General features: G+C 44.9%; 1 protein-coding gene across 2 annotated transcripts; it reads right to left on the bottom strand.

The window, feature by feature from the left end:
- Nucleotides 1–3,532: 3,532 nt before the first annotated feature.
- Nucleotides 3,533–14,516, bottom strand: fam167b (family with sequence similarity 167 member B). Of its 2 annotated transcripts, XR_013500462.1 has the most exons (3): nucleotides 13,963–14,305; nucleotides 4,976–5,450; nucleotides 3,539–4,587 (listed from the first exon to the last, which is right to left on the bottom strand). XR_013500462.1 is itself a non-coding variant. In XM_078238346.1 (2 exons), the coding sequence occupies exons 1-2, from the start codon at nucleotides 14,260–14,262 to the stop codon at nucleotides 5,187–5,189; spliced, it is 564 nt and encodes a 187-aa protein (XP_078094472.1). In that variant the 5' UTR covers nucleotides 14,263–14,516; the 3' UTR covers nucleotides 3,533–5,186. The 2 variants fall into 2 exon arrangements, 1 of the variants encoding a protein (XP_078094472.1); XM_078238346.1 differs by having other exon boundaries at nucleotides 3,533–5,450; nucleotides 13,963–14,516.
- Nucleotides 14,517–15,843: the final 1,327 nt, after the last annotated feature.

Below are 15,843 nucleotides of genomic sequence, written 5' to 3'. Positions count from 1 at the left end.
TTAATTCCAGATAATTTTATATTGAATTCAAATTCCACCATCTGCCGTGGCGGGATTCGAATCCGGGTCCCCAGAACATTAGTTGAGTTTCTGGATTAATAGTCAAGAGAAAATACCATTAGGCCATCGCCTCCCATCTTGGTTTTATATCTGTTGGAGGGGCACATATTGTTAGAACAAAGAAGAACAAAGAAAAAGTATAGCACACGAACAGGCCCTTCGGCCCTCCAGATCTGTGTCGACCATGATGCCCTGACTAAACTAAAAAAAACCTTCTGCCCTTAGAGATTGACTAGATTAGGATTGTTTTCGCTCAAGTTCAGACGAATGAGGGGGGGATCTCATAGAGACTTATAAAGTTCTAGCAGGACTAGGCAGGGAGGATATTCCCGATGGTGGGGGAGTCCAAAACCAGGGGTCACAGTCTGAGGATTCAGGGTAGACCATTTAGGACGGAGGTGAGGAGACATTTCTTCACCCAAAAACTGGTAGCCTGTGGAATTCATTACCACAGGAAGTAGTTGATGCCAAAACATTGAATGTATTCAAGAGGCGGCTGGATATTGCACTTGGGATGAATGGGATCAAAGGTTATGGGAGAAAGCAGGATTAGGCTATTGAGTTGATGATCAGCCATGATCGTGCTGAATGGTGGAGCAGGCTTGAAGGGCCAAATGGCCTCCTCCTGCTCCTATCTTCTATGTTTCTATGTCTATGTTTCTATGTTTACTCGGTCCACATCCCTCTATTCTCCCCCTATTCAGTTGTCTCTTAAATGTTGCTAATGTGCCTGCTTCCGCCACCGCCTCTGGCAGCGCGTACCAGGCACCTACCACTCTCTGCATGAAAAACTTCCCCCGCACATCTCCCTTAAACTTTCCCCCTCTCACCTTGAACCTGTGTCCCCTTGTAATTGACACTTCCACCCTGGGAAAAAGCCACTGACTATCCACCCTGTCTATGCCTGTCTTAATTTTCTATCAGGTTTCCCCTCAGCCTCCGTCTTTCCAGTGAAAACAATCCTAGTTTATTCAACCTCTCGAGATAGTCAACACACTCGAGACTAGGCAACATCCTGGTGAACCTTCTTTGCACTCTCTCCAAAGCTTTCACATCCTCTGGTAGTGTGGTGACCAAAACTGCACGCAATACTCCAAATGAAGCCTAACCAAGGTTTTATATAGCTGCAACATGATTTCTCAACTCTTGTTAGGGAGAGAGTTCAAGGATTTTGACCCAACAGCAGTGAAGGAACAGCGATATGCTTCCAAGTCAGGATGGAAGGGAACTTGCAGTTTGTGATATTCCCTTGCAACTGCTCCCTTGTCCTTCTAGGTGAATCATAGAATCATAGAAACCCTACAGCACAGAAGGAGGCCATTCGGCCCATCGAGTCTGTACCGACCACAATCCCACCCAGGCCTACCCCCACATCCCTACATATTTTACCCACTAATCCCTCTAACCTACGCATCTCAGGACACTAAGGGCAATTTTAGCATGGCCAATCAACCTAACCTGCACATCTTTGGACTGTAGGAGGAAACCGGAGTACCCGGAGGAAACCCACGCAGACACGAGGAGAATGTGCAAACTCCACACAGACAGTGACCCAAGCCGGGAATCGAACCCAGGTCCCTGGAGCTGTGAAGCAGCAGTGCTAACCACTGTGCTACCATGGTAGAAGTTGTGGGTTTGGAAGGTTCATTTGAAGGAGCCTTGGTAATTTGTTGCAGTGTATCCACACTGTTGCAGCAGTGTGTACCACAATAGCAGATGGTACACACTGCTGCTATTGTGCATCAGTGTTGGAAGGAGTAAATGTTGAATATGTAGGTGGGGTGCCAATCAAGTGGGCTGCTTTGTCCTGGAATGTGCTGAGATCCTTGAGTGTTGCTGGAGTTGCATTCCATCACACTCCTGACTTGTGCCCTGTGGACAGACTTTGGGGAGTCATGAGGTGAGTTACTTACTATAGAATTCCAAGCCTCTCACCTGATCTTGTAGCCACAATATTTATATGGCTGGTCCAGTTCAATTTCTGGTTGATAGTGACACCTAGGATGTTGATAGTGAGGAATTCAGCGATGGTAATGCAAATGTCCACCCACTTTATGGTTAGATTCTCTCTTGTTAGAGATGGACATTGCCTGGCACTTGTGAGGCACAAATGGTACTTGCCATTTATCAGCCCAACAGTCTGAACATTGTCCAGGTTTTGCTGCACATGGACAAGGACTGTGTCAGTGTCTGTGGAGTTCCAAATGGTCCTGAACATTGTCCAATCTTCAGCAAACATCCCCACTTCCGACATTATGATGGATAGAAGATCATTGGTGGTTGGGTCTATGACGCTATCCTGTGGAACTCCTGCAGTGATGTCCTGGAACTGAGATGTTTGGCTCCAATAAACAACCTTTGTGTTTTCTTTGTGCTAGGTATGACTCCAACCAATGGAGAGATTTTCCCCTGATTCCCATTGACTTCAGTTAATTGCTAAGGTTTCCTGATGCCACACTCAGTTAAATGTTTCCTTGAAATCAAGGGCAGTCATTCTCACCCCTCCTTGTAATCACACCTTCTAAACTTCTGCACCCTGCTAATTGCCTACTCCAACCCACTCAAGGGACATATCTAAGGAAGGATGTGTTGGTCTTGGAAAGGGTCCAGAGGAAGTTCACAAGAATGATCCCTGGAATGAAGAACTTGTCGTATGAGGAATTGTTGAGGACTCTGTGTCTGTACTCATTGAAGTTTAGAAGGATGAGGGGTATCTTATTGAAACTTACAGGATACTGCGAGGCTTGGATAGCGTGGACGTGAAGAGGATGTTTCCACTAGTAGGAAAAACTAGAACCAGGGGGCTCAACCTCAGGCTAAACGGACGATCCTTTAAAACAGAGACGAGGAGGAATTTCTTCAGCCAGAGAGTTGTGAATCTGTGGAACTCTGTCGCAGAAGACTGTGGAGGCCAGGTCATTGAGTGTCTTTAAGACAGAGGTAGATAGGTTCTTGATTAATAAGGGGATCAGGGGTTATGGGGAAAAGGCAGGAGAATGAGGATGAAAAATAAATCAGTCATGATTGAATGGCGGAGCAGACTCGATGGGCCAAGTGGCCTAATTCTGCTCCTATGTCTTATGGTCTTATTCCTTCAGACTGCTGCTAACCAGGCAAGCAGGCCAGAATTTAGCAGCAGCACTGTGCGATCTTCCTGTGAAGGTGTGACAGGTAGTGACAGCTCATACACAAATTGTTAATGAAACCTGAGGCCCAGTTAAAATTGGACTTCCTGGTAAAGTGTGCGCAGCCTCTACAAATTTCTACCCCAGATCATCATTGGACATACTCTCATCTGGGTTATTCACTGTCCTTGATCCAAGAATACAGCAAAACTCCACCAATGTAGAAAAGATAATGTAATTCCAATAGCTACAGTTCAATAAGTAAATAATATACAGAAAATTATACTTCAGAGATTGCTGAATATATTTTAGAATTCATTGCAATTAATTTGATTAGAACTTGGAATGAATTGTGTGAATCAAGTTTTATTGAATTTTAAAAAAAGGAATTATAGAAATTACATTACAAGATATTATGGCGACAATTCATCTTGGAGATGCACAAAATACAGACATCAACTGGTGAATTTCCATTCAGATTTACCCTGTTCATTCGGTGTACATTGACAGAAGAAGCATGCCAAATCTGGACAAATAGTCGGTAAGCTGGATAAACATCAACAACTTGTATCATTAATGTAAAAGTGATTTGAAAAAAAACTTGACATTGAACAAAAGAAGGAGATGAGGAGGGTTGGTTGATCAAACTTGGTCAAAGAGCAAAGTGTTAAGGTGAGTCTTAAAAGCAGGAAAAGGAAATAGGGAGGTTTAGGAAGAGAAAGGTTTAAAGAAATGTAAATTAAGATAACAAAAGATATCAGATTCGCCATGATGAAAGAATGATTCCCTGAACTAACAATTATTATTGAATAAGCGGAGGACATAAACATTGCCAACACAAATATCGTTAAATAAATTGGATAATCTTTTGGAAAAGATTGCTTCAAGATTGTAGAATCAAGATAAAATGGTGAGCCAGTTTTTCCGTTCTGGGATCTCCGAGGCTCCATGACCTGGGAAGGTGGAGTTTGGCCTCAAATCCATTGTGTTTTTATTGCCTAATCAAACATTCTCTCGGTTTCGGGAACAGGCTGGTAATGTGCTTCCCATTTATGATGGCTGTATTATGATTCCATGCGGGTGAGGAAAATATAACATAATTTCTTCATTTACAATATACTCTGAGCAACATTAGGATTAGACACATCCTAACGGAGTGTAGCCTTGATCAGAAAACACAGATATTTAAATGTTAAAGGGCCTCAGTTTTTCTCCAGTAGTCAGTTGCTCTCAATGAATTCCCGAACAGGAATGCAGCCTCTCAAAAAAGAGGCCACTTTTCACTTCCAATGTCTTACAGCAACATGATTATGTTGTCCTTCATTCTCGCAACCACTTTCCTGAGGTGGGCTCTCCAATTGTGTTGTTAATGGTTCAGTTCATACTCTGTCTGGGTTTCTATCTGATGCAGAATGAAAATTTACAAAGCATCTTTCGCAACAATTTTATTAGCTTTGAGGAGTTTTTTACTAAGCACACTAAAGTCAGTTCATCAATGGCAGTGCAGTGCCCAAGTACGTTTATTAGGACAAGACCTTACATCTAACCTAAAGGTAAAGGAAAATGCAGAAATGTTTAATTATCTCTACTAATGGCAGTGAGTGATTTAGGATCATTGCATATGTATTGAATGTTATGCAAGATTTCGGTGATTTTTTTGTTGGTGTGTTGATGATGGTGGCCCTTGAGAATTGAGTTACTCCACACTCCCCACCCTCATCACTAATAATACCTTCCCTAGTGTGGCATGGCACAAAACTCCATCAACATTACCCTGATAAATATCTCACCTGAAGCTTCATCAGACTGTCCAACCACCATTTCCACACTGCATGTGACCCATGGGGCTATCCAAATTCAAGTATGGGGACTTTTCTGAGCTGAGTTGAAAATTGGCTCCAGCAATGATTAAGAGGCAATGGTTGTCACCCACAATCCCCTCACAGTGAAACCAAATTTTGTTTGATTATTAGCACAAAGATGATTTGGTGCTGTGTTAGATCAGGAGAGAGAGAACCTTCTGGAATTAATGTTCATTTTAGTCACTCCTATGTGTTTGAGAGGCGTGGAAAGGCTGAACGCAGCCTTCAGGGGAATATCCAAGAGTAAGTCTGACTCCTCTTCACATTCCTCCAGTCCATATGTCACATCATCCAACATCTCCTTGTGTTGATGGCAGATCTGCTCCACCTTTAACCTGTGGATCTCTCTCCGCAGGCAAATGAGCTTCCGGGCCAGCTGGTGATCTAATGACTGCATCTCCCTCTGAAAGAATAAAGTGGATCAATCAATAATTACCAATAAAAATGTATTTTCCTTTCAGAGACAAAGTCAAACTGCTTCAATAACAGGTTAAATTTATTTAGTTTGGAAGATGTCTCCATGAACAGTTGGAGAGGGGCGGCACAGTGGTTAGCACTGCTGCCTCACAGTGCCAGGGATTCGATTCCTGGCTTGGATCACTGTCTGTGTGGAGTCAGCACGTTCCCCCTGTGTCTGCGTGGGTTTCCTCTGGGTGCTGCAGTTTCATCCCACAGTCTGAAAGATGTGCTGGTTAGGTGCGTTGGCCATGCTAAATTATCCCTCAGTGTACCCAAACAGGAGCCGGAGTGTGGCGAGTAGGGGATTTTCATAGTAACTTCATTGCAGTGTTAATGTAAGCCTACTTGTGACAATAAAAAACTTTAAAAAATTGTCAGTATCATAACTTTAGTCAAAGCAAGATAAAATTTGATTTAATCTTTTGGAAATCAAAAGTACACATCACCTAACCTTCTGTTAGGATCATCAGATTTCAAACTTGGAGGACTGTTTGGTTCCATTTCACCTGCGCTGTCTCTCTGAAAGTTTTGACCATTTAATCACATTCTCCTCCCAGATCCTTTAACATGTTGATGTTTTTAATATTAATCCACTTTCCTTCTGAAAGTTGTTAGAGTTTCTACAACCAGCAGCGTTCTGCTATGGTAACCAACACCCGAACAAATCTGCATAAATAAAAACTCTTCCAGAACAGCAAAAAACGCCAATGAGGATTAATATGATGCATTTAACATCAGGAAATGTCCCAATGCATGTCATAAGAACATCACAAATAACAGCAGGAGTAGGCCATTCAGTCCCTTGATTCTGCTCCATTAACAATGGGATCACAGCTCATCTGATCTTGGCTTCAACTCCACTTTCCTGCCTTTTCCCTATAACCCATGACTCACCTATCGTTCAGAAATCTGGCTATCTCAGCCTTGAAGACAATCACAGGAGCATAATTAGACAACCAAGGGCAAAATAAGAGACATTAAGATAGGATTGCCAAAGCTGCTTGAAAGGGTAGGTTTAAAGGAGCATCTTAAAAGAGGTGGGAGATGAGGAGGAGGCCTAGAAAGCTGAAGGCAGAGCCACCAATGACGGGGTAAAGAAAGTTGGGGTGCACAAGAGGCTGGAATCGGAGGAGCACAGATATTTCAGCATTATCAGGCAATGGTAAGGAGGGGTGAGGTTGTAGAGCAAACTCTCCCACTGTTCTTATAGTGATGATCTTGACTTTCTGCTTTCCAGGTACCAACATCACAGAGCGGTGAAGTCATGTTTCTATATTTATGTTATTATAATTTTAAACACCTCAATCAGATCATCTCTTGAACTCTGTTCCAGATAAAAGGCTGCCAGTTTCTCTCGTGTCCCCTGTAACTAGGATCTCTCATCAAAGATTTATCCAAACACATTCCTTCTGTACTCTCCAATACCATGACATCTTTCTTAAGGCAGGATGCACAAAACAGGACACAATACAATAACTGCTGCCTTCTTACAGATTTAGCATTGCTGTTTTACTCTTGTACTTTAAGTCTCTTTTTAACATAAAAGGTCTCTTTAAAAAAAAACAGCTTTATCAACTTTCCCAACTTTCTCCAGTTTATCAACTCAATTTTAAAATGTTGTGATTGGGTAGATACAGAGAAATCATTTCTATTAGATGCCAAAGATGTGCGGGTTAGGTTGATTGGCCATGCTAAAATTGCCCCTTAGTGTCCTGAGATGCGTAGGTTAGAAGGATTAGCGGGTAAATATGTAGGGAAAGGAGGGGGTAGGGCCTGGGTGGGATTGTGGTTGGTGTCGACTCGATGGGCCAAATGGCCTCTTTTTGCACCGTAGGGTTTCTGTGATCTTCTGTGATTACTGAGGAATTAAGAACAAAGAGATATTCATGTCAGGTCATCCAGAAGTGAAATCAGGAAGCACTTCTTCACACAAAGGTAATAGAAATTGGGAAGGCTATGGAATGCTAGGATAATTGGATTTTTCAAGACATGACTTTTGTTACATAAATGTGTCAAAGAATATGGGACAAAGGCTGGGAAAATGAGTTAAGGGGCAGAATGGCCTTTTCCCCTTCCTAATGTTAATAATGTTAGTGTGTGTATAAACCTCTGAGTCACTCTGCCATTCTACTCATTTTAAAATGTTACCATTTGGAGTTTATTTCCTCTTCATGTTGATCTTCTGAAAATATATCAGCTTAAATGTTTCTGCAATAAACTTTATCTATGAACCCCCATCTGCCAAACAATGTCCTCCACAATCCATGTTTAGTTCTCTGCACAGTTAACCCCCCCCCCCCTTATTTCTACGGTATCCTCAAGTTTTGATATTGTAACCCACCCCCCACCCTCAACATTCATGTCTATCTAGATGATTTTTATATATTGAGAAGATCAATTATCTGAACAATGATCCCTGGGTCTTGTTTATAAACCTGCAGCCCAGAAGACATCTTTTCACCATTCTGTTAGCCATAGCTCAGTTGGTAGCTTCCTTGCCTTTGAGCCAGAGGTTATGGGTTCATGTTCCATTCCAAGCACTCAAGAACAAAATCATGACTAACACTCTAGTGCTGTGCTGAGGGAGTGCTGCACTGTTGCAGGTGTTGTTTTTCACATGAGACATGAAACTGAGGCCCAGCCTGCCCCGTCAAGTGGAGTAAGAAAGTTATTTTTGGTGTCTTGGAGCCAATATATTTATCTTTTAAGCAAGATCACTGAAATAGGTTATTTGGTCATTAACACGTTATTTTCCATGACACTTTGCTTTATGAATGTGGCTGCTGTGTTTCTGACATTACAACAATGACTGCACTACAAAAGTTCAAATATTTGCTGAAAGGTGCAACAGGAATTTTAGGTTTGCTTTCATTTAGCCAACTTTCTGCTGACACATTTCCTCTGATGGTTTTTTGATTGATAACCCTGTGAAATGAACAAAGAAAAATCAGCAATATTTTATTGAAGACGATGATTTATGGTCAGAAGTGCAGCAACAGGCTATAGAGAGGGAAACTGAATTTTAGGCCTCCTCCCCTCTCGCCTGGGTAAGAGGCTCTGCCAGAGAGTCAGTGCAGACTCGATGGGCTGAATAGCCTCCTTCTGCACTGTAGGAATTTTAACTCTGCATTCAAATTGAAACAGGGTTTAGTTGTGATCACTCTGTTTCTCCAGGTCCATATTTACACTGATCCAAGGATTCACAACCCTCTGAGTGAAGAAAGCTCTAACCTCGGTCCAAAGTTTCCAGCCCTTATCTGGAGATGGTGGCCTGCATTTTCATCCTTAAGGCCACAGGAGTGAAGAAAATTCCTGGCTTGGCCCACCAGCCTTGGGAGAGAGTGCTCACAAAGGTGGGAGTTGGGGCGGGGTGGTGGGGAGGGGGGTGGGGGGGGTGGTGGGGGGGTGAGGACGTGGACTGTAGCTGAGCCAGCCAACTCAGGAAAGAGCTCAGAGGCAGCCCCAAAGGCTAAAGGGTGCTGAGGCCAGCTGTGTAAGAGTTCCACCTGCTGCTGTTAGGCTTCATCCCAGTTAAAACTGAAACAAAAGGACCCTCTCACCCTCACCCCTCATGGCCCCTCACTCCCCAACATATTCCATCCATGCTACCTCAATACCGCATCCCTCATGCCTCCATGTCAAGCTACGGCACTTCCATGCCCTTTACACAGCCGGTGGGTCAAAATCCTGGAATCCCCTCCCTTGCATCATTGGGATCAACCCACAGAACATGGACCGCAGCGATTCAAGAAGGCAGCTCACCACCACCATCTCAAGGGCAACTAGGGATCTAGGGATGGGCAATAAATGCTGGCCAGCCAGCGACGCCCATGTCCCACAAATGAATAAAAAAAAGACTCCTACCTCTCCTATGTAGCAACTATAATCACTTTGTGTGGAGTATGTTGAGAAGCAGTATCAGGGCAGTGGGATGGAGAGGGGACGAGTGGATAGTGAAAAACAGTAAGGTAGAAACTGAGAGTTGTGTTTTGGGGTGTGTGTGGAGGGAGATTGCTAACGTGGTGAAGTTGGGGGAACAGCGACTGATCAGGACAGGAAGCAGCTTGAACTGAGAGGATTGGAGAGGGAAACGAGTGCAGGCTTGAGCTGGCTGGAGAATGGTGGCAACATCAAGCTGAGAAAAGGAAGAAAATTGCCAGTTTTCTTCCTGTTATATATCCCAATGCCCAGCCTGGTGTAGAGTGCCCATTGTATACCCAATACCCAGCCGGGTGTAAAATACCCATTGTATACCCAATACCCAGCCTGGTGTAGAGTACCCATTGTATACCCAATACCCAGCCGGGTGTAGAGTGCCCATTGTATACCCAATACCCAGCCGGGTGTAGAGTGCCCATTGTATACCCAATACCCAGCCGGGTGTAAAATACCCATTGTATACCCAATACCCAGCCTGGTGTAGAGTGCCCATTGTATACCCAATACCCAGCCGGGTGTAGAGTGCCCATTGTATACCCAATACCCAGCCGGGTGTAAAATACCCATTGTATACCTAATACCCAGCCTGGTGTAGAGTGCCCATTGTATACCCAATACCCAGCCGGGTGTAGAGTGCCCATTGTATACCCAATACCCAGCCGGGTGTAGAGTGCCCATTGTATACCCAATACCCAGCCGGGTGTAAAATACCCATTGTATACCCAATACCCAGCCTGGTGTAGAGTGCCCATTGTATACCCAATACCCAGCCTGGTGTAGAGTGCCCATTGTATACCCAATACCCAGCCGGGTGTAGAGTGCCCATTGTATACCCAATACCCAGCCGGGTGTAGAGTGCCCATTGTATACCCAATACCCAGCCGGGTGTAAAATACCCATTGTATACCCAATACCCAGCCTGGTGTAGAGTGCCCATTGTATACCCAATACCCAGCCTGGTGTAGAGTGCCCATTGTATACCCAATACCCAGCCTGGTGTAGAGTACCCATTGTATACCCAATACCCAGCCTGGTGTAAAATACCCATTGTATACCCAATACCCAGCCTGGTGTAGAGTACCCATTGTATACCCAATACCCAGCCGGGTGTAGAGTGCCCATTGTATACCCAATACCCAGCCGGGTGTAAAATACCCATTGTATACCCAATACCCAGCCTGGTGTAGAGTACCCATTGTATACCCAATACCCAGCCGGGTGTAGAGTGCCCATTGTATACCCAATACCCAGCCTGGTGTAGAGTACCCATTGTATACCCAATACCCAGCCTGGTGTAAAATACCCATTGTATACCCAATACCCAGCCTGGTGTAGAGTACCCATTGTATACCCAATACCCAGCTGGGTGTAGAGTGCCCATTGTATACCCAATACCCAGCCGGGTGTAAAATACCCATTGTATACCCAATACCCAGCCTGGTGTAGAGTGCCCATTGTATACCCAATACCCAGCCTGGTGTAGAGTGCCCATTGTATACCCAATACCCAGCCTGGTGTAGAGTGCCCATTGTATACCCAATACCCAGCCTGGTGTAGAGTACCCATTGTATACCCAATACCCAGCCTGGTGTAGAGTGCCCATTGTATACCCAATACCCAGCCTGGTGTAGAGTACCCATTGTATACCCAATACCCAGCCTGGTGTAGAGTACCCATTGTATACCCAATACCCAGCCTGGTGTAGAGTACCCATTGTATACCCAATACCCAGTCTGGTGTAGAGTGCCCATTGTATACCCAATACCCAGCCTGGTGTAGAGTGCCCATTGTATACCCAATACTCAGCCTGGTGTAGAGTGCCCATTGTATACCCAATACTCAGCCTGGTGTAGAGTGCCCATTGTATACCCAATACTCAGCCTGGTGTAGAGTGCCCATTGTATACCCAATACCCAGCCTGGTGTAGAGTGCCCATTGTATACCCAATACTCAGCCTGGTGTAGAGTGCCCATTGTATACCCAATAGTCAGCCTGGTGTAGAGTGCCCATTGTATACCCAATACCCAGCCTGGTGTAGAGTACCCATTGTATACCCAATACCCAGCCTGGTGTAGAGTACCCATTGTATACCCAATACCCAGCCTGGTGTAGAGTGCCCATTGTATACCCAATACCCAGCCTGGTGTAGAGTGCCCATTGTATACCCAATACCCAGCCTGGTGTAGAGTACCCATTGTATACCCAATACCCAGCCTGGTGTAGAGTACCCATTGTATACCCAATACCCAGCCTGGTGTAGAGTGCCCATTGTATACCTAATACCCAGCCTGGTGTAGAGTGCCCATTGTATACCCAATACCCAGCCTGGTGTAGAGTACCCATTGTATACCCAATACCCAGCCTGGTGTAGAGTATCCATTGTATACCCAATACCCAGCCTGGTGTAGAGTGCCCATTGTATACCCAATACCCAGCCTGGTGTAGAGTACCCATTGTATACCCAATACCCAGCCTGGTGTAGAGTGCCCATTGTATACCCAATACCCAGCCTGGTGTAGAGTACCCATTGTATACCCAATACCCAGCCTGGTGTAAAATACCCATTGTATACCCAATACCCAGCCTGGTGTAAAATACCCATTGTATACCCAATACCCAGCCGGGTGTAAAATACCCATTGTATACCCAATACCCAGCCTGGTGTAGAGTGCCCATTGTATACCCAATACCCAGCCTGGTGTAGAGTGCCCATTGTATACCCAATACCCAGCCTGGTGTAGAGTACCCATTGTATACCCAATACCCAGCCGGGTGTAGAGTACCCATTGTATACCCAATACCCAGCCTGGTGTAGAGTGCCCATTGTATACCCAATACCCAGCCTGGTGTAGAGTGCCCATTGTATACCCAATACCCAGCCTGGTGTAGAGTACCCATTGTATACCCAATACCCAGCCTGGTGTAGAGTGCCCATTGTATACCCAATACCCAGCCTGGTGTAGAGTGCCCATTGTATACCCAATACCCAGCCTGGTGTAGAGTACCCATTGTATACCCAATACCCAGCCTGGTGTAGAGTACCCATTGTATACCCAATACCCAGCCTGGTGTAGAGTACCCATTGTATACCCAATACCCAGCCTGGTGTAGAGTGCCCATTGTATACCCAATACCCAGCCTGGTGTAGAGTGCCCATTGTATACCCAATACCCAGCCTGGTGTAGAGTACCCATTGTATACCCAATACCCAGCCTGGTGTAGAGTACCCATTGTATACCCAATACCCAGCCTGGTGTAGAGTGCCCATTGTATACCCAATACCCAGCCTGGTGTAGAGTATCCATTGTATACCCAATACCCAGCCTGGTGTAGAGTACCCATTGTATACCCAATACCCAGCCTGGTGTAGAGTGCCCATTGTATACCCAATACCCAGCCTGGTGTAGAGTATCCATTGTATACCCAATACCCAGCCTGGTGTAGAGTATCCATTGTATACCCAATACCCAGCCTGGTGTAGAGTGCCCATTGTATACCCAATACTCAAATTCATTTTGCCTTCTGTTAAGGACTTTGGAGTTTCAGGGGTTGGCGGCTACTCTGTTTGCACAACACCGAAGTTGAATTGGAGCTCAGTGCTCTCTGTATTGGAAGAGGAGATTCAGTGATAATCCTTTTACGCACTGAGATGCCAAATTGTTTGATTGCAACCAATCAGAATTGGATAAGGTGTCTTAGTTTGACATAGTTTTAGTGACAATTCAAGTGGACAGTCCAGACATCGACCCCAATTCCTCCCAATCTGAAGAAGCAGTTACCAAAACCCCATTCCCCTGGTAACTACCCCCTGTCTCTGCACATTTTCATTTCTCTGTTAAAGGGGCTGTGAAGAGGGTTCACTTTTCGATGCTGGATAGTGAGAATTGGAGAGATCAAACTGGAATCAGAAGCAGCCGAAAGGAATAAAAAAATAAAGAATGCTGCTTGGGTGAAAGCAGTTGACAAGTGTCCGGGAATGACTCACAGCGGGTCCGTGTGGACAAAAACCCAACTGCCCAGCGGCAGAGTAACTCGGCTCAAACTCTGCTGTGACTCGGGGGATCCTTTATCAAGCATTTGTTTGAATGTGTTGTTTCTGAAAGTTCCTGCCTGTGGCTCTCAGACATTGGCAGCCCCAGGGAGTGGGAAAAGGGTTGTAGCAGTGTGTGTGTGTGAGGAACCCCCTCCTGCACTGGGATTGGCAGCGGGATCAGAGCAGACAGTGAGAGAGGGCAGCATTCTGAATCAGGGTAAAAACACGGCCAGACTCAGCAAATCAGCATGACTTGTCGAGGTGGGAATGATTATTCATTTCCGACTGGTGTTGGGACATGTACAGGAGCTGAAAACAAAGAGTAAAATAACTGGGAAGGTTAAGTTAAAGCTAAATGGAAACTCTCAAACACCATCAGATAAAGACTGTTCCACATTAGTACAGCATGAACCATTTTTATAAAAGAATGCTCTGAAGATATTTGCCCAAGATAGAATGAGAATGAAGTTATTGCATTACTTACTAATTCTTTTCTGAGCCAGTCCAAAGCTTCCCCGATGTTTGCGAAGCCGCAGATATTAGTGAGAGAGATGTCACCGAGTCCCGGTGACAGTTTGCTGTTTCTCCCACTCTCTGTTCCAGACTCAGGCTCTCCCGTTTTCCAGGGCTGGCTTTCCAGCTTTTCCTTCCATTCCGCGAACGACGGCCTCCGGGTCTGGAGGTTTAATTTTGCTGTCAGGGCTTTCACTCGGCCCAGATGGTCATCCGATTCCAGATCAGCGCAGTCGCTGCCCGCAGCTTGGGGATTGAGAGAGAGAGACATCAGTCCCTGGGAGGAGAGCGGCCAGAGTGATGCTACACTGGGAGCGGGACTGGGCTTTATATCTGCTCCCGGTTACTTTTTAACAGGACGGTCCAGTCACCTTAAAGGGACCACCCAGAGTCCTAGCTGAGATCTAACCTGCACCAAAAGCAGTCAGGTCCTTTCACCTTGCAATTCCCACATTAACCCCATCACTTTCCCACTCTTCCAGCCCAATCTCTACCCGCGCTCTTCAATTTCCCATTTGTATTTTCACCAAAGTTTCAAATCATTTATTCACTGTCTCTTACACATTCCCCGCCCCCTTAGATACGTCGCTGTACTTTTAGTGAATTATTGAATATTTTATTTTGACGTAGGGTCATCCGGACTTGAAACGTTGGCTTTATTCTCTCCCCACAGATACTGTCAGACCTGCTGAGATTTTCCAGCATTTTCTGTTTTTGTTTTAATTTCCAGCATCGGCAGTATTTTGCTTTCATATTATTGAAAATTTTAGCCTAATTTGTGTAATTTTCTTCAGCAATGAATTTGCAATGAAATAGTGTAGGAAAAATGTCTGCACTTCCCGCTACCTGGGCAAAGCAGCCAGCATAATTAAGGACCCCCGCACCCTGGACATTCTCTCTTCCACCTTCTTCAGTCGGAAAAAGACACAAAAGTCTGAGGTCATGTACCAACCGACTCAAGAACAGCTTCTTCCCTGCTGCTGTCAGACTTTTGAATGGACTTACATTGCATTAAGTTGATCTTTCTCTACACCCTAGCTATGACTGTAACACTACATTCTGTACTCTCTCGTTTCCTTCTCTATGAACAGTATGCTTTGCCTGTATAGCGTGCAAGAAACAAGACTTTTCACTGTATGTTAATACATGTGACAATAATAAATCAAATCAAATCAAATCAAAAAGTTCAAAACCTGCTTCAAATGTGTTGTTTCATTAATTATCCAGTTGATGTTTTATCTGATTTCATTTCATTTCCTTGTCTCACCTTCCCACACCCTACCTAACCTGGTCACCACAACAGAGATTCCTTTACAGGATGTGGGTGTAAGGCCAGCATTTGTTACCCATTGTTAATTGCCCTCCAGAAGGTGCTGTTAAATCATCTCTTGAACCCGCTGCAGTCCATGTGGTATAGGTACACCCACAGTGCTGTTAGGGAGGGAGTTCCAGGATTTTGACCCTGCCACAGTGAAGGAACAATGATATATTTCCAAGTGAGGATGATGTGTGACTGGGGCGGGGGGGGGGGGGGGTGGGGGGGAACCTCCAGGTGGTGGTGTTCCCAGGTATCTGCTGCCCTTGTCCTGGGTGTTAGAGGTTGCAGGTTTGGAAGGTGCTGTTGAAGGAGCTTTGGCAAATTGCTGCAGTGCATTTTAAAGATGGTAAACAATGCTGCCACTGTGCACTGGTGGCGAGAGAGTGAATGTTTAAGGTGGCAGATGGGATGCCAATCAGGCAAGCTGCTTTGTCTTGGATGGTGCCGAGGTGTGTGTGTGTTGTTGAAGATGAAGATGTGCAAAGAGAAAATAAATGAAAATTGTCTCCAGGTGAACTGCTCAGGAATTGAAAT

The sequence above is a fragment of the Mustelus asterias genome, chromosome 21 (assembly GCF_964213995.1).
Source record: "Mustelus asterias chromosome 21, sMusAst1.hap1.1, whole genome shotgun sequence".
Classification (NCBI taxonomy): domain Eukaryota; kingdom Metazoa; phylum Chordata; class Chondrichthyes; order Carcharhiniformes; family Triakidae; genus Mustelus; species Mustelus asterias.
Note: the sequence above shows the minus strand (reverse complement) of the source record. Positions and strands in the feature narration are given on the sequence as shown.